General features: G+C 36.6%; 3 protein-coding genes across 4 annotated transcripts in view; 2 read left to right on the top strand and 1 right to left on the bottom strand.

Moving 5' to 3' along the window:
- The window catches only part of LOC107038741 (transcription factor MafK), a 3,067-nt gene extending 2,153 nt beyond the window's left edge, over positions 1–914 (top strand). Inside the window, exon 2 of the mRNA XM_015257998.2 lies at positions 281–914. Coding sequence (XP_015113484.1) covers positions 281–646 — 366 coding nt within the window. The 3' untranslated portion in view covers positions 647–914. The remainder of the gene's footprint in view (positions 1–280) is intronic.
- Positions 915–2,547: 1,633 nt separating this feature from the next.
- On the bottom strand, positions 2,548–4,400 carry LOC107038740 (tRNA (cytosine-5-)-methyltransferase; the record flags this gene model as incomplete). Its single annotated transcript, XM_015257997.1, is given in 2 exon segments — positions 2,548–3,514; positions 4,285–4,400. Coding segments are annotated over 2 exon segments (1,022 nt in total), but the record flags the coding sequence as incomplete, so codon positions are not given.
- A 123-nt stretch (positions 4,401–4,523) lies between these two features.
- Positions 4,524–14,633, top strand: LOC107038833 (protein CLEC16A homolog). Of its 2 annotated transcripts, none has more exons than XM_015258135.1 (5): positions 4,524–5,083; positions 5,440–5,573; positions 7,529–7,677; positions 9,442–11,210; positions 13,580–14,633. In XM_015258135.1, exons 1-5 carry the CDS (start codon positions 4,881–4,883, stop codon positions 14,271–14,273), a joined length of 2,949 nt encoding a protein of 982 aa, XP_015113621.1. In that variant the 5' UTR covers positions 4,524–4,880; the 3' UTR covers positions 14,274–14,633. The 2 variants fall into 2 exon arrangements, with proteins under 2 accessions (XP_015113621.1, XP_015113620.1); XM_015258134.1 differs by having other exon boundaries at positions 7,529–7,686.
- The last annotated feature ends 3,313 nt before the right edge of the window (positions 14,634–17,946 follow it).

Genomic DNA, 17,946 nt, shown 5'->3' with positions numbered 1-17,946 from the left:
CCCCCCCCCCCCCCAATCCTAAAAAAAATCGCCATCAATTTCCAAGGGGATGAAAGTCAACGATTGACTCATTTGGCGTGGAATACCTCATATATAAGTTTTGTAAATATGTATCTTTTATAACGACCGTGTAAATAACTCGGCAAAAAAGTTCCATCACTATAAATAATAATTAAAAAAAATTAAAGTTCAATAGAATATCTTAGAAAAAGCACTAGGTTTTTTCTATTAAATTTTTCCATACACGTTAGGAAGACCTTCATTAATTTAATTGTTCCAGGATCCACTGTCGCCAGGCCCATGCCTGGACATCAGCGACGACGAGCTCGTCTCTATATCCGTCCGAGACTTGAATCGTCAGTTGAAATTGCGTGGATTGTCTCGGGATGAAATTGTTCGCATGAAGCAGCGCCGGAGGACCCTGAAGAATCGAGGGTACGCCGCGAGCTGCAGGATCAAGAGGATCGAGCAGAAGGACGAGCTGGAGACTGAAAAGACGCAGGAGTACAGGGACATGGAGAGCATGCAGGATGATAACAACAGGATGCGGGAGGAGGTGGAGTCAGTGCACGCCAAGTACATGGCACTCAAGAAATTCGCGATGGAACGGAACATTCCGATTCCACCTGAATTGGAAACCATTTGAAGAACTAGATTATAATGTCGATGTATTTCCAATCTTCTTTGTTAATTTAGATGGTGTTCATCCTGGGGGAGAGGGTTTCCATATTCCATTAAGACATTTTTCATAAGGGTATTTTCGCTAATTATTGATATGGTTTTGTATTTTCAATAATTGGATTTTGTTGAGGTTTTTATAGGGCTTTCTCATCATTCTAAAGGTCTCAAAAATTTATTTTCAATTTTTCTCAAATTTTATTACGCCCACGTTATTTTTTTAGTTTTGTGGGTTTTTAACAAAATTTTGCGTTTTAGCACGGGTCAATTTTTTTCGGGTTTTCAGTTAGTATTTTTGATGGAAATTTTCCGTTCTTTCGATTGAGCATGGTTCCAATTAGCTCACATTATCGGAAATGCTTTAGTATCGCCGAAAAAGTAGAAAATGGTGCGTGGTACCCCCCTCCCCACCTCGATTGGATATTTTTTTATTTCTTTATCCAAAATGACTATTTTTACGAAACATATTCAAAAATGAGACAGGGCCACGGATTCGTTCTATCCAAAAAAATTTTTTTTCAAATTTTGTTTTTTGAAATTTTTCCCAATTTTTCAGATTTTAATGTTTTTATTTCAAATTCATTATTTAGCGACCATTTATGGACCATGAATAATGATTTTTGGAATGAAAAAAATTAAAAACTGAGAAATTGGGAAAAAATTTTCAAACGAAATTTGAAAAAAAAAAATTTTTTTGAATAGAACGGATCCGAGTCCCATTCTAATTTTTCAATATGTTCTATAAAAATAGTTACTGTGGGTAAGGAAAGAAAAAAATCTTCAATCGAGATGGGGGGAAGGAGATACCACGCACAATTTTCTATTTTTTTGGCGATGTTAAAGCATTTCCGACTATGTGAGCTAATTGGCATTACGCTCAATCGAAAGAACGGAAATATTCCGTCGGGAATACTTATTGAAAACCCGAAAAAAATTGACCTCTACTGAGACGCAAAATTTTGTCAACAACTGGGCTTAATTAAATTTGAAAAAAATTGGAAATTTTTTTTGAGGCCTTTTGAATGATACGAAAGTCATATAAGAAGCCTTAACAAAATTACATTTTTGAAACTACAAAACCATACCAATAACTGGTGCAAGCACCCATAAGAGGTAAATGATTTCAATAGTGAAATGGTGAAACAAATGCATTTAAATGAAAATTGAATGATCAGTTCAAAACTTTATTAATTTGTTTTCATGAAAATTTTGTTGAAAGTTCTTGATTTTTCATGAATTTTCAAACTAGAAAAATGAATCGAATATCTTTCATCGAATTTCCCTACTTCATAATTTGTTCAATTGAAATGTATCAAATTCATCTATCCAGTTTTCGAAGGAAATTTCAGAGCTTTTTTTCCAGGCAAAAAAAATCCAAAGAAAGAGGCTTCTTGGCTTTTTCCATGTAATTATTTATTACAAAGATGATTAAACAATGAATACGTTGAGTTGTAAATAATCGTTATTCCCCGCAGGAATGAATTGTTTCTTAAATTTTCTTGAGGGAAATGAGAATCTTGCAGAGAAAAGTCAGGAAAAAATAGATGTCTACAAAAGGACTGATAAAGTTTTTTGACACAGCTAGGATAATTGGAAAATCCAAGATCAGTTGTACTATTCACTCTAATAGTTTCGCCATTTACCTACTGATTTCTCCTTATTCAGAGCGAAGAATAGTTGAGAGCAACAAATATTCCTCTCGATGATAATAAGAAACCTTAACATAAAATAAACTACTTATACGTTCGATCATAAACCCAAGTATTTTAAATGTTAAATGGCGCTTCAGGGGTGCATCCATCAACTATAACTTAAGAAACTCATGGCTCAGATGTTTCATCCTCATGTATTTGTCCTACTCATCAAGAGATTAAAACACGAATCAACTGGCTAACGACGTGTACATTTATTGAATTCCCCAGCAGCCTATATTTCTGTTTATCAGTGATAGAATTGGGAAAGCTGAAGTCTTCAGGGAATGACATTAATCTTGAGACTTCTTTGGGGGTGAAGTACCTCAGTTTCAAACTCCTCATCAACTCCAAACGCTCTTCAGGCTCTCCACTATTTTTAATCTTATTCATCTTCTCTTTAACTTCACATTGAGATAGGGGGGAGTAAACAGACCCCGTCCCCTCTGCATACCTGAAGTAAGCTTTCGTGAAGCAACAGGAGCCTGTGGAGTCAGGACTCCTCACGTCCAAGACGTTCAGACGTTTTTGCACAGTCTCTTCACTCAAGAAATATCTCTCGTATTGTTTCTCACGAGTTCCATCATCTTCCAAAATATCTTCAATCCTTGAAGGACTCAATTTCTTCGAGGGTGAGAGGGTTTCCTTGATTTCTCGAGGAATTGATTGAACTAAGGAAGAATCATCGAAACAAAAATCGAGATCTTTTCTTTTAGCTATCAAATAGTATCTTCTTCTGCTGTTCGGAATGTCAAATTGGCAAGGACTCAAGATAAATTCTTTGTAGTTGAATTTTTCTTCAATTGTCTGGATCAGTGAGTCTCGGGTCTCTGATGTCTCGAAGCCCACGACGTTCTCGAGTAAAATAACTTTGAGGGTTTCGAGCTGTTTTATTATTCTCAGGACTTGGAAGAGGGAACACGTCCTGGGGTCGCTCTTGTCTCTCTGCAGTCCGAGTCTTGTGAAGGGCTGGCAGGGCGGGCTCATGAGGATACCCTCTACGTTCAGTTTATTGAGCTCGTCGAAGGTAATGGACTCGATATTCTTGTTCAGGATTTTGTCGGAAGGGAAATTGTGGTGATAGACCTCGTTTGCTACTGTGTTTATGTCTACTGCTGCGACGATTGTGCCTTGAACTCCACTTTCTGTAACAGATTTTTTATTATGTCAATGATCTACACAAGTAGCACAAGTCGGAATCGAATTTTCAGTCAAGGGAGGATAGGGTAAAATGGACACTGATGTTTTTTTTTAAATATTCGTAACTTGGAAACAGGTTTATCAGTTAAATCTCAGTCTTATTGGCTTCCTTGGTAAAACATTATTATTATTAAACGATTATTTCCGACTGGGTGATAAAAAATGAATCGGCGTTAATGATGTTTCTGTCTTTGCCCGTTAAATTCCGATTGGCTGGTAGAGTTTGGGGTTTGAGAAAATTATGAGAATTAATAGGATCAAGGGTATGTGGCCGTTATCGTCCGATTACTTTCCAAAAAAGTGGTTGATAGATCTCATACAAAGTTTCAATTCTTTTAATTAATAGTATTGGACAGATGGTGAACATCGGTGACAATTTTAAAATTTTAGAACTTATGGATATCGAGAAATTAAATAAACAAAATCAGTCTTATACACGGCCTCTTATGGAGTTTTGATTAAATTGAACGTTTCAACCCCCTAGGAACTCAAGAAAAATTTGAAAAAATTTGAAGATATGGGGAATGATGTGTTCAATGTGATGGCGACAAAAAACAATGGGGTACCGGGGTGAATAAGAGAGATATTTCAACCCGCCGTACCCATTTGATCCCATGCTTTCTCGAGNTTTTTTCAAATTCACTTGGCACCCTTAATAAGCTCTGAAAAAAAATTCTAACAAAAGAAAAATGTGGTAAGAGCGACATTTAAATACCTTTCAAAGCATAATGCATGCCCCCAATACCGCTATACAGCTCCAGAATCCTCATTGTCGTGGTTCCAAGCGAAAACAACCGCAGGGGACTGAACAAAAACAAACAAATCGACGAAAGTGTCAAACACGTGTCTGGGAGAAGTGGGTGCAACGCTACGGCTCCAAAGTCTCCGAAGGCACGACAGATCCCCGCAATACCCCGATACGTAATACGTATCACAAATGGGGAAGGGGTCAGTGAAAATCATTGGGAAGAGAATAGAGAACCTCAAACAAAACACACGTCTCATGTTCAGGCTGAGGACACTCATAACAAAGAAAATCTCGATTACATTTCCAAATCCCCTCGGCTCTTCCCGATAAGTGTGATAATGTAACGTCTGTTGGGGATTACGAGTCACAAATAAGTGGGTAGTGAGTGATAGTGAAGTGACAATGCACGAGTGTGTCGAGACAGGATAATCATGGGCCACAAGACGACCAGAATTTCACGAAATTATGACCTGCAGAGTTGACGGGAGATTCTGGTGGAGTTTTTGTCGGAGTTAATGAGTTTTTTGATTGATTGAGTGGAACTGGGGTACCTCGGGGACACGATGTTTCGGAGCCGCAGCTGGTTCGGGGGTGGACTGTGGAAACCCAAGAATCCACATTCACTGGAGCATCTCAAGTATTTGTACAATGTTTTGTCGAAGAATCATACGGTGTCGGATAATAATAGGGGGTTGCTGGTGGAGACTTTGAGGTCCATTGCTGAGATTCTTATCTGGGGGGACCAGAACGATAGCAGTGTGTTTGAGTAAGTTTTTATTTTTTTATTTTATTGTTTAAAGTGCTCAAATCTACAGGATTTATTTACACTATCCGTAATGTTCTATAAACTTAATCTAAGTATTTCCATTGCTTACAATGATTCACACAAAATTTCCTCTGGAACTATTAATATCTGAGATAGATTCAGAGATATTCTTTGAATACTCATTATCGAGTTGAATTGTCTTCACCAATTCGCGACAAATGAGTTTTTAAATATAATATTTATTGAATTGACAATATTTAACTGTATTAAATTCACTTTTGTGTCGACTAATTCTTCACACGACCAGTTATTTAATCGACTGCTGAGTTAATTTTCAATCTTTTCTTTCATTTCAGCTTTTTCTTGGAGAAGAACATGCTCTCCTTTTTTCTTCGGATAATGAAGCAAAAGTGTGGGAGCTACGTCTGTGTTCAGTTACTCCAGACGCTCAACATTCTGTTTGAAAATATTAGGAATGAGACATCACTCTGTAAGTTCGCAGTTATAAGTAGGAAAAGAGTAAAATTCACGTGACTAAATGGGGAATTCAGTAGCGAATCGGTAAAACGGCACACATGAAAAAATTCAATAGAAACCCTAGCGAATTCGGTAGGAAATTCTATGGGAATTCTATGGGGTTTCTATACACTGAGAAAAAAATGTCTAAGAAATAGAAATTCTATGATTGATCCAAATCGTTCGTCGATTGAATAGTCGCAAAAGAAAATACTATTGTAAGACACAAATATCGATTTAATTGTAATATTTTCGATTGAAAAAGAATGAGATCAGTTATCTAAACTTTTTTTTGTTACTATCTATTTTTCAGTACATACAAATCAATGTCTGTATTATCAGATATCTTCTTCGAAAAAAGCATGTATTTATCCAATTTATCAGCGTCACGATATCCCAAAAGCAAAAAGAATATCTGTTCGATTGAAAGCAGAATTCATTGATGCAATAAATTATTCATTTGGTCTATGAGTAACATATTGTTGGATACTCATTGATGCGGGACTTTCGCGGTGGCAGTTTCTTGTTTACGACAAACGCAATTCTTCATCATTTTAGCTGATTATTTTTCCATTGCAATTGTGAAAAAAAAAATATTTGCGTCAAATCCGAAGCGTTTGAACTAAACCAAAATTGAATTGTATGAAATCGATTTTGTCGCAACAACATGTATTTTCTAAATTCGATAGAATAAACAAAATATACTATACTATAACAAAATCGATTTCATACAATCCAATTTTGGTTTAGTTCAAATCGATATTTGTGTCTATCCTAGCATTTTCTTTTGCGACTATTCAATCGATGAACGATTTGGATTAATCATAGAATTTCTATTTCTTAGAAATTTTTTTTTTCAGTGTAGGATTTCTATTGGAATTCTATTGAAAAATTCTATTTGTTTTTTGCGCTGATTCTATTGGATCTTTAATAAGAAAAAGTCAATAGATTTCGAATTTCTGTTTGAATTTATCTCTTAGATTTTTTCTATTACAATTATTGGGCACAAATTTGCTAAGTTTTTTTCGTTGAATTCTGTTTTGTTTTGCATTGCAGAATCCAAGTCGAAAAAAATTACAAAATTGATGCCCAAGCATTCTTATAGAGAAAATCTCAAGAGAAAAATTCAAACAGAAAGTCAAAATCTATGGATTTTTTCTTATGGAATATCCAATAGAAAGAGCGCAAAAAACAAATAGAATTTCTCAATAGAATTTTAATAGAAATCCTATAAAAACCCCATAGAGTTCCTATAGAATTCTAATAGAATTTTCTAGCGAATTCGCTAGGTTTTCTATTGAATTATTTCATACGTGTGTTTAAGTCAATTTTGACTATTGGTCTATTTTCAATAAATATTGGAAAATAGGGAGACATTTAAAAGGAAAAAAATATTCATTAAAAAGATTGGGGCGGAAGGAATAAATAAAAAGATATCAGAAAGTGACAGGACACGTTCGGGAACCAAACGATTAAATTACATCGATTCATTAGTGAGTAATTAAAGAAAAGCTACGAATAGGGTTTATAAATTGCTTTTTGAAATTTTTTCAATCCTAAAGAGTTAATATAATGCAAAAAATTCAAAACTTGAATTTGAGTTATTACAAAGCTTCATAAGAAAGCAAAAATACGAATACATTAATTTATTCCGATTTCTAAATTTACAAAAAACCTTGAAAATGACGGGATATTTCTTGAATTGCACTCTGAAATTCTCGACTAATTGAACCTTGAGGACAGTTCATTTTCTCCCACTCTTGTCTAGTCAACAGGTGGAAGGAGATAAAAAAAGATAAATCGGGAAGTTAAAAACAACGAGACAATGCATGAGTAATACTCAGACTCATCCCACTTTATCCCTCATCATCCGATCAATTCCACAATCGCATCAATTACGTAATTATTAATGCAGAAATTCTGTTCCAGATTACCTGCTAAGCAACAACCACGTAAATAGTATAATAGTGCACAAATTTGACTTCAGTGACGAGGAAGTTATGGCTTACTACATAAGTTTTCTCAAAACCCTGAGCCTCAAATTGAATGCACATACTATTCACTTCTTCTATAACGAGGTAAACAAGGTACACTCGACGCAATTACTCTACCTACATAGACAATTAGCAGACTAGTCCCTAGGATAAGACGATAAACAACTAACACGTAGCAAAAATTATATTCTCATAAAAATGTTTCGTATCAAAATGGGAACGTGAAATAATTCGTTATTTCAATGGACCTTTTTCGTGATTTTTTTTTCAGTTGAACTCCCCCTAGATTCTTCCATAGTTCAAGCAAATTACAATATTTTGTAGCAAAAAGAATTCGATTTTTCTATTCGTGATTGAGGATTCATTTAGAATCGAGTAGTGGAAGAGAGTTTGGAAGGAAATAAAAAACTTCTGTTGTGTTTATCAGTACACTCAGAGAAAAACGACAAAGTTCTCAAACAAGTCTTACTTGTGCCAAGAAAAAAAGTTATTTGCAAATTATCAAAAAAGGATTTTTTTGTGCCAAACATGCAGAGAGTGCGCCGAAATGAAAAATTTTTGTCGGAAGAATAGATTTAGTAGTTAAAAAAAATTGCATTTCTGTACACGCAAGAAATGTCATTTCTAGCACTAGTCCTTCGTTATTCGATACTCCCATACGTATTTTCTCCCGAAAAATCTTTGTTTTATGCGAAATAAGGGATAGTAGTTTTTCGTTTCGACTGTCTAATAATCGCAGACAAGAAATGAACCCTTAAATGAAACAATAATAATGATATGATAGCAATCTTGTAACTTAGGGATAAAATATTTGTTGATAAATTTTCCTCTAAGGTAAATGTATCTATGCCCGTCTTTGTCCCTACGCTCGTTCAGATCCTGCCAGCTATGACATTTCAATCATTTTGATAGTCCCAAGAGTCTATTAAGAGTGAAGTACGATTGGATTTATTATTTTAGTCAATAAGAAAAGTTATAGACACCAATGCAGAGTGATTTATTGAATAATAAGAGAGAAAAATCACATTCACATCAACTCGTGCTACGACAAAGTTAATTCTTAAGCCACAAGTTAAGAAACTCACAATTTTAAAACGTTGATATCTCCGTTACAATAGTAAAATGGAATTAAAAATCCCTTGGCTAAGGTTTCGAATAGTTAAAAATTGAATAAAAATGCATAAATTATAGTAATATCCGGAGATTTCACTGAAATATCGCCAATTAAAAGAATAGGTACAATGAAAATGGCATTGAACCTACGCTCGTTTTGCACCCAACTGTCAACTGGTAACGGACTAAACGGATGAAAAAATTATTTAAAAGGTTGGATTGTCCAATGGAAATATAATTTTGTGCATCGAGATATTTTTTAATGTTGTTTTATCACAAAATAGGATACGATGTAATTAGTTCAGATATAACTTTTCCATATCACTCAAATCACGAGACGAGGATAGGGACATGTGTCAAACGAGCATGAGGACAAATGAACGAGCGTAGGGGCATGGGACTTTTCACATTCATGAACGATTATTTATTAAAAAATAGTAATTATCATAAATAGAAAATTAAAAATGCAACTCAAAATTCAAGGCGGACCACTAAACCACTAGTAAAAATAATTTCAGTTCATCCAATTTATTAATTTTGGATTCCTCTCAAGAGCCATCGATTTTACAAACCTAAAAAACTTCTCTCTTCATCCACAAAATTCCCAAAAAATGTCCCCCACTCATTCCGACTCTAATGAAATCCTCAACAAGCAATAAAACCCATTACGCCTAGCACTCTACAACGGACCCCTGCCTCTCCAATCCCCCCTTAACCCCCATTTCAAATTTCCAGCACACGAACGACTTTCCCCTGTACACCGAGGCGATAAAATTCTTCAACCACTCGGAGGGAATGGTGCGCATAGCGGTTCGCACGTTGACCCTGAACGTCTACCGAGTGGAGGACGCCTCGATGTTGGCCTTCATCCGCGACAGGACAGCAGCCCCGTACTTCAGCAACCTCGTCTGGTTCATCGGCAACCACATAATCGAGCTGGACACATGTGTGCGAAACGACGCAGACCACCAGAGCCAGAACCGCCTGTCAGACCTCGTCGCCGAGCACTTGGACCACCTCCACTACCTGAACGACATCCTCTCCCTGAACATTCCAGACTTGAACAAGGTTCTCTCCGAGCACCTTCTGCACAAGCTCCTGGTGCCCCTGTACGTCTACTCCCTGACTAAATCGATATCCCCACCAGGTCAGAGCCCAGGGGAGCGAAAGCACGTGAGCGTTGTGGTCTCCCTGTTCCTCCTGTCCCAAGTGTTCCTCATCGTCTCTCACGAGCCCCTGGTGCGAACCCTAGCTGCTGTGATCCTAAAGTCAGACTCCCACATCGTGGAGGATGGAGTCAGCAGAGTCCTTGAGGAATACCAGCTCTCCTCCTTCGACGAGTCCATTGTCTTCGCCCCACCGAGTGAGACATTGGAAAAATCCCTGGAGAGTCTCTCTGGACACCCAGACCCCCAGGCCCTGACCCTGGAGGACATCCCCGAGCAGTCGAGCCCCAGGCACTCCTCCACATCAGACTCAGAGGTCCTCGACAGTCAGGAGACACCGGTATCGTGTCAAGAAGACATCAAGCACCTGAACGTCACCGACGAGGAGAAGGAGCAGAGACTAGCCCTGGAGGTTGATTTCTCCCCCAGCCAGGGCAGACAGCCCCTCGAGGAGCCTTCAGCCCTCCCACCAGTTGCCAAACCCTTTCTCGAGACCATTTTAAACTCCCTCCACTGCACAGAGAACGATTACGCCACGTTGTTCTCCCTCTGCCTGCTTTACGCATTAATCAGCAATGAAGGGGTCGACAAAGAGACTTTGGACTTTGCGACGTCTGTAAAAACCCCCAGCAATTGGTACAACTCTGCTCTAATAGAGAAGCTTATCCACGTTATCTCGGCGAGCTGTCAGACTAATGCTAAAATAAGACTTGTAACACTAGAGATGAGTATAAAGTTGCTGATTAAATTAGTCATATCGGATGGGGAGAGTCTACTATGTGATGCACATTTGGCTGCTATAGAGTCTGCTAAGGAGGAGAGCACAGCTCTGCTCAGGAATTTTTACAAGAGTGAGGATATATTTCTCGATATGTTTGAGGATGAGTACAGCGAGGTACAGAAGAAACCGTTGAATGTCGAGTGGTTGATGATGGATAGCAATATTTTACTGCCACCAACTGGCACTCCCATGACTGGGATTGAGTTCAGCAAACGGTTGCCCTGTGGCGAGGTGGAGAGGGCACGAAGGGCCATTCGTGTGTTTTTTCTAGTCAGGGAGCTGTCGCTGCTCCTGGGGAAGGAGCCGGAGGCTCAGCTACCTTTGACGAACCCAGTGAACTGCGTCCAAGTGGGGAATGTCCTGGATCTGAATAACAGTGATTTGATTGCTTGTACTGTTGTGTGGAAGGATGGACAGAAGATCCGGAGGTTTCTTGTGATCGATGTCATTCAGCTGATCCTCGTGGAACCTGACACGAGGAAGCTGGGGTGGGGGGTGGCCAAGCTGGTGGGGTTCCTTCAGGATATTGAGGTGGCTGGGGACAAGGACGACTCGAGGTGGGTTATGACATTCTGTTCAGAGGCTTTTTTGTATTGAAGATACTTCATGACATTCTAATTCAGGGGTATTTGAGGGGTATGTTGGGGTATAGCCATAGAAAACAGGGTTTTCTAACGATTGTTTAATTATTAGTGAAACTGTGGGGCAAAGTTAAACAGTCGAAAAACGAATGTTTCACGCAATTCAAGCAGAAAACAATTTTTTATTGACTATTTTTACTACCGAGTGGAAGATTTGTACTCGGTCGATTTTTCTATTCGCTAATTTTGCTTGGAAATAGATTAGAATGTCATGAAACGCCGAGATATGATGTTTTTAGAACATGTCTGTGTAGGCGTTCGTATTGAGTACAAAATTCGGGGAATTTTTTAATTAAGTTTAACAATAAACGGGGTAAAGTGATAGATAAAAATCTGGAATATTGGCTCATAATTGGTATTGTTTGAGAGCACATCTGGGCGAAATTACACGCTGAGAAAAAAAATTTCTAAGAAATAGAAATTCTATGATTGATCCAAATCGTTCATCGATTGAATAGTCGCAAAAGAAAATGCTATTGTAAGGAACAAATATCGATTTGAACTACACCAAAATTGAAACGTATGAAATCGATTTTGTTATAGTATAGTATATTTTGTTTATTCTATCGAATTTAGAAAATACATGTTTTTGCGACAAAATCGATATCATACAATTCAATTTTGGTTTAGTTCAAACGCTTCGGATTTGGCGCAAATAATTTTTTTTTCACAATTGCAATGGAAAAATAATCAGTTCAAATGATGAAGAATTGCGTTTGTCGTAAACAAGAAACTGCTCACCGCGAAAGTCTCGCAACAATGAGTATCCAACAATATGTGCCTCATAGACCAAATGAATATTTTATTGCATCTATGAATTCTGCTTTCAGTCGAACAGATATTCTTTTGCGGGATATCGTGACGCTGATAAATTGGATAATTACATGCTTTATTCGAAGAAGATATCTGATAATACAGACATTGATTTGTATGTACTGAAAAGGAGATAGTAACAAAAAAAAAAGTTTAGATAACTGATCTCATTCTTTTTCAATCGAAAACATTAAAATCAAATCGATATTTGCGTCTTACAATAGCATTTTCTGTTGCGACTATTCAATCGATGAACGATTTGGATCAATCATAGAATTTCTATTTCTTTGAAATTTTTTTTTCTCAGTGCAGCTCAATCGGTCCAGTAGTTTCTAAGATCCAGCGATTCCAAAAAATTATTCTTTTCTCAATATCTCGAAAACTACTGCATCAAATGATCTTTTTTGGCGTCAAAATATTCCTTATGATAATATCTCTCGAATTGGATCACAGTATGCCTAGCTAATTATTGCGAATCGCCCAGTAATTGATATTTTTCATTTCATTGATAAAATTGATGTGGACACGATAACGCTTGAAAAAATTGAGATAGGCAGTTGAAATTTGGTGGGATTCTAGATCTTACATACAGGATATTACAGGATGAGATTTCAGATGAGCGAAATCGAATGAGTAATTTTAAAGATATTCAATTTTTTGTATAAAACTATATTGTTCAATATCTCAAAAGCTATTCACACGATTTCAATTTTTTTTCTCAAAATATTCATCTTGTTTTTTATTAACTTTTTCTTATTATTGGGAGTACTGATAAAATGAATAATTTTCTCGTTAGTAGAACGAAACCTTATTGAGTAGTTTTGACGGGAGAAGATTTTGTCAATGGATTAATTGAAAAGAAAATGAAACAGCAAAGTTCAAAGTCCAGGGGGGACCCAGAGGGGGAAAAAGTAAAACGTGGTGCTGAATTTCAATCGAATGAAAAACGACAAGTGTAACCAATTGAATTATAGATGAAATAGTGCAAAATTATGAATATCGTCACAAACAATCACGCGACTCACCTGTTGAAAAATCGTATAGAAATTCTATAGGATTTCCTTATATGATATTCGGATATTTCTATACGAATATTTCTATACGAATTATTTGTATACATAAATTTTAACATAAATTTTCGTTTTCATACGAAAGATGTCTAAACTCTTCCGAGAAAAACGTAGAGAAATACCGCAACTCCATACGAAATGTTTCTATACATATGGCAATGGGTCCTACAGAATCAAACCTATAGAAATCGTATAGAAATAATTTGTATAAAAAATATCCGTATAGAAATCTCCGAATATCATATACGAAAATCCTATAGAAATTCCGCAATCCGTGCAGAAAATTTCAATACGATTTGTTCATACGTGACGCGTCACTTCAAGATTTCCCGTTCAGAATTTCACAGTCCAAAATCCTCTTCATTATTGCAAAAAATGAAATTCCCATTTGAATTTCCACAGGTGTCTACATTTAACGATTCACAAACCACTGAGCAGCAGTGGAGGGAACAGGCTGCCCCTGCTCTCCGCCAAGTTCATTTTTGACGATCATATCAGGTGCATGGCTGCCAAGCAGAGGTTGACGAAAGGGAGGATCAAGGCCAGGCAGAAGAAGATGGGTCAGATTGCGAAGCTACTGGATATACCCACGAATCTGCCGAGCTGCTCAACTCCACCGAATTATGCTCTCCTTGGGATGAGGCACGAGAGGAGCGCGGGGAGGGGTCAGAGAGGCAAAGATCAGAGGGGAATGTTCACGGTTAACAAGGTCCCAGGGTTCGCAGCTCAATTGCGAAAGCAGAATGAACCCAGGACTGGGGTGGGCAGGAGGGTTGTGGGGGACGTGAGCCCACCGAGTGGGAACACTAGTGATAATGGCATCAGGCCGAGGGATAGCTCGCCCAAGATGCCGAGGCCGAGGAGTGAGGAGATTCCTCTGGAGGACATGAGACTGAGGAAGAGCTCACTCACTGGGAATGGGTGCTCAGGGCTGCCTGCTATCTCTGTTGAACCCAACACTTCGACTTTGAGCTCGTCTGTCAATAACGATGTTGTGTTGAGTAAGAAATGCTCGGAGGAGACCTCGTTCACTTCACCACAAGCTCCGGATGCGCCGACAAAACCTCGGCGGAAGGGACAGGTCGAAACTGTGTAATTGCGGTGGGGTTGGGTGTTAATGGTAATGGGATCTGAATGTTTTTAAAGTTGTTTTGTATTTTTTATCGAAAAGTATGGGGAATGTGGGGGAGGAGAGTTCAGGGGGAGCTGGAGATTTCAGTAGTTGCTGGGAATATTCAAGACTTCTTCAGGTTTTGTGGAGATAAGATCAGTTGAGCACGCAAAATTAATAGAAAAAGCTAGCGAATTCGCTAGATAATTCTGTTGGATTTCTATTGAACTTTCTGTTAGTTTTTGGGCGATTTTGTTGAAATGTTGAATAGAGAGATTCAATCGAAAAAGTCAATAGAATTGAATATTTTTATAAAATTTATTCTATTGGGTTATTTTCTATAGAATTCCCTTGACTCAAATTTTCCAAGTTTTTGTTTTATTTTCTTGATGAAAAGAGAAGAATAATAGAGCGAAGAAAACTTGGAAAATTTGAGGTGAGGAAATTCTATAGAAAAACATCCAATAGAATAAGTTGTGTAGGAAAATCGAATTTTATTGACTTTTTCTGTAGAATATTTCTTATTGAACATTCCAATAGAATCGACCGAAAACTAATAGCAAGTTTAATAGAATTCCAATAGAATTGTTTAGCGAATTCGCTACGTTTTTCTGTGGAATTTTTTCACGCGTGAGTTGATTTCGGTTTTTGATGAATGTATGAATTTAAGGAGAGACCACAGTCAATTTTTAAAATTGCAGAGTATTTTTTATTTCCATTTTATTTTCGAGTTTTTATTTTTTTATTGACGGCATGTGGGTGTACAGGCATAAAATCTTCAAAATAGCCCCCTTGTCAGAATTTTTGATGGATTGACTTGAATTTTGATCACTACATACATAATATGGGGATGAAAAAAATATGTGAGCTTTATGAAAAATTTCAATTTTTCGATTTTATTAAAAAATATATTTTTTAATTACTTATTTTTCAAAACTGCCATACTAATGATCAAAAAAATGAAAATTGTAGTTCATTGGTGTGTCATAGCCTTAAATTTGCACCATAGTAAAATACAATTGTCTATCAATTTTGAGAAAAAGATGGAAAAATTTGAATTGAAACAAAAAACATATTTTTTTTCGTTAATATATTATGTGTACGGAAACCAAAATTTAAGTCAATCCATCAAAAATGCTGGTAAGGGAACTATTTTAAAGATTTTGTGTCTGTACAGCCACATGCCGTCATTGGAAAAAATTGAAACTTGATTTTTTTTCATTTCTTAACCATAGAAAATAACCCTAAACCCCTGCATATTTCAAATTTCGCTGCGGTCTCTCCTTCAGGGGATTAGAGGACTTTTCCTACGGCTCTTTTTTGGCTAAAGGTAATTTTTCTATCCCCTTAGATTCTAATGATTTATCGACAAAATTACCTACTATGCATAAGGGTCCATTAATTTTTTAACACATTTGATGTTTTGCATTAAGCAGAGACCGCATGGAAATGTCAAAATTACAGGGGTCTTTATTTATTGTGATGATGAGTTTACTACTTCAGTTTTAGTGTAAAAACAGAGAAAATTAGGTTTTGATTTTTTTCATTGATGGAATCTTCAAAAGTGTTCTCTTGACGCAAATCTCAACAGATTGACTTTTCATTGGATTTTACTGTACACATGCCGAATAGGGGAGGGTGGGCCAATGTGGAACGACGTTGTTTTATGCATTGTTTTTCACTTTTTTCATCGTGTTGGGGGTGGTTGTGGCGAAATAACCACGGGGTCAAATAACCGACATCCTCAAATAATCAACCATTATGCCCGTTTTACGGGTGTACTCGTTCCACTCTGTCCACCCTCCCCTATATATGCATAAATATTACTAAATAAGGCTCTTTGAAAATCTTCATTTTTCGGATTTTTGCATTCTTTTTCACAAAATTTCTGCAGGTAAACAATTCAAAGTTCTGTTCAAGTTGAAGTGCATAGTGAATCATTGAAGTATGATTTTTGCAGATTTTTTTCCTTATTTTTCTCATTAAATTTTAAATAAATCATTCGAAAAATCTGCCACAACCTCCGAATCCTTTCATTCAAATCCTTCGATTATCTCTCGGTTTATTCTGGCACCAACGATTATCCACGTGGCACTTGGAAATTCAACGAGTAGGGGAGAGTGCAATTCAAGCAAAACAATTTTTTTTAATTAATTTTTTTTTTTATTATTGGGAGTACATTCAGTGGAATGGAAAATTATTGAGAAGTTTTGACGGCAGAAGATTTTGTCAATGATTTTACCGATGGATTAATTGAAAAGAAAATGAAACAGCAAAATCCCGAATCCAGAGGAAGACCCAGAGGGGGAAAAAGGAAAATGTGATGCTGAATTTCAATCGAATGAAAAACGAAAAGTGCAACACGCACGAAAAAATTTAATAGAAAAACTTAGCGAATTCGTTAGAAAATTCTATTGAATTTCTATTCAACTGTTCTATTAGTTTTTGGCTGATTCTATTGACATGTTCAATAGAAAAAGTCAAGATTATTCGATTTTTCTATATAACTTATTTTTTTCATATATTTTCCATAGAATTTGCTCGACTCGAATTTTCTAAGTTTTTTCATTCTATTTTTCTTTTCTTCTCATCAAGAAAATCAAACGAAAAAACTTAGAAAATTTGAGCCGAGGAAATTCTACAGAAAATATCTCAATAGAATAAGTTATATAGAAAAATTGAATTCTACTGACTTTTTTAATGAATATTTTCTATTGAACATTTCAATAGAATCGCCCAAAAACTAATAGAACAGTTCAATAGAAATTCAATAGAATTTTCTAACGAATTCGATAGGTTTTTCTGTTAAATTTATTCGTCCGTGAATCGCCCGAATCTAATCAATTGAATTATAGATGAAATATTTCATATTACTGGAAAAGAGAACTGTGAATAAAATTAGTGAAAATTATTAATATCGTCGTCTCGACAGAAGAAATATATGAAAAATCTTTTGGAGTTTCGAATGAGGAGAAAGCATAGACTCAGCGATGACGAGGTCTTAGTTTGGCTGCTGGAGAGTCAGGGGACAAGCTGACTACTGGACGTTGAGATCGAGATCTAACAGAGGAGTGGGATTCATCCGTGGAGGTAGTCGCTACCCTATATAGGGGTTTCAAATGTCAGTGATTTCTTTGCACCGCATGTTCTTTTCTAGCGAATAGAAAATTATTATTCTCACCAGTACTCCCAATAGTAAAAAAATTAATAAACAAAAGTTGATAAAAAAATTTTTTTTTGCTTGAATTGCGTCAAATAGTCGTTTTCCGGCTGTTCCATTTTGCCCCACTCTCCCCTATTTTCGACTATTCTTGTGTAATTCAATGGAAACAAAATTCACCAATTCAGGATCAAGTTTTATGGATTTTCTGTTTCTCCTAAACTCAAATCTTTGAATTGTACATGTCGAATTCCACACAATAAACTGAACATGAAAAAAATTGAACTGCACAATGTGTAATGGGGATGGTACATGACAATTTACCAGGAATCAATATATGCGACGTTAATTATGATTAGAATGCGGGGATTACAATTTCTGTGGACAATTGGTACATGATTTTGATCAAGAAAATGATGTGACTGCATTAATTTAGGTTGATTTATACAGTTTAATATAGGAAGGGGCTCCAGGATAATCTTTCTGTTCTCCTTAGAC

The sequence above is a fragment of the Diachasma alloeum genome, unplaced genomic scaffold, assembly GCF_001412515.2.
Source record: "Diachasma alloeum isolate Michigan unplaced genomic scaffold, Dall2.0 Dall_scaffold_00288, whole genome shotgun sequence".
NCBI lineage: Eukaryota > Metazoa > Arthropoda > Insecta > Hymenoptera > Braconidae > Diachasma > Diachasma alloeum.
Note: the sequence above shows the minus strand (reverse complement) of the source record. Positions and strands in the feature narration are given on the sequence as shown.

Coding starts and splice junctions, on each gene's coding strand:
- LOC107038833 (XM_015258134.1), top strand. CDS start 4,881: ATGTTTCGGAGCCGCAGCTGGTTCGGGGGTGGACTGTGGAAACCCAAG. Junction 5,084..5,439: donor AACGATAGCAGTGTGTTTGA/GTAAGTTTTTAT, acceptor CTTTCATTTCAG/CTTTTTCTTGGAGAAGAACA. Junction 7,687..9,441: donor TCTATAACGAGGTAAACAAG/GTACACTCGACG, acceptor TCAAATTTCCAG/CACACGAACGACTTTCCCCT.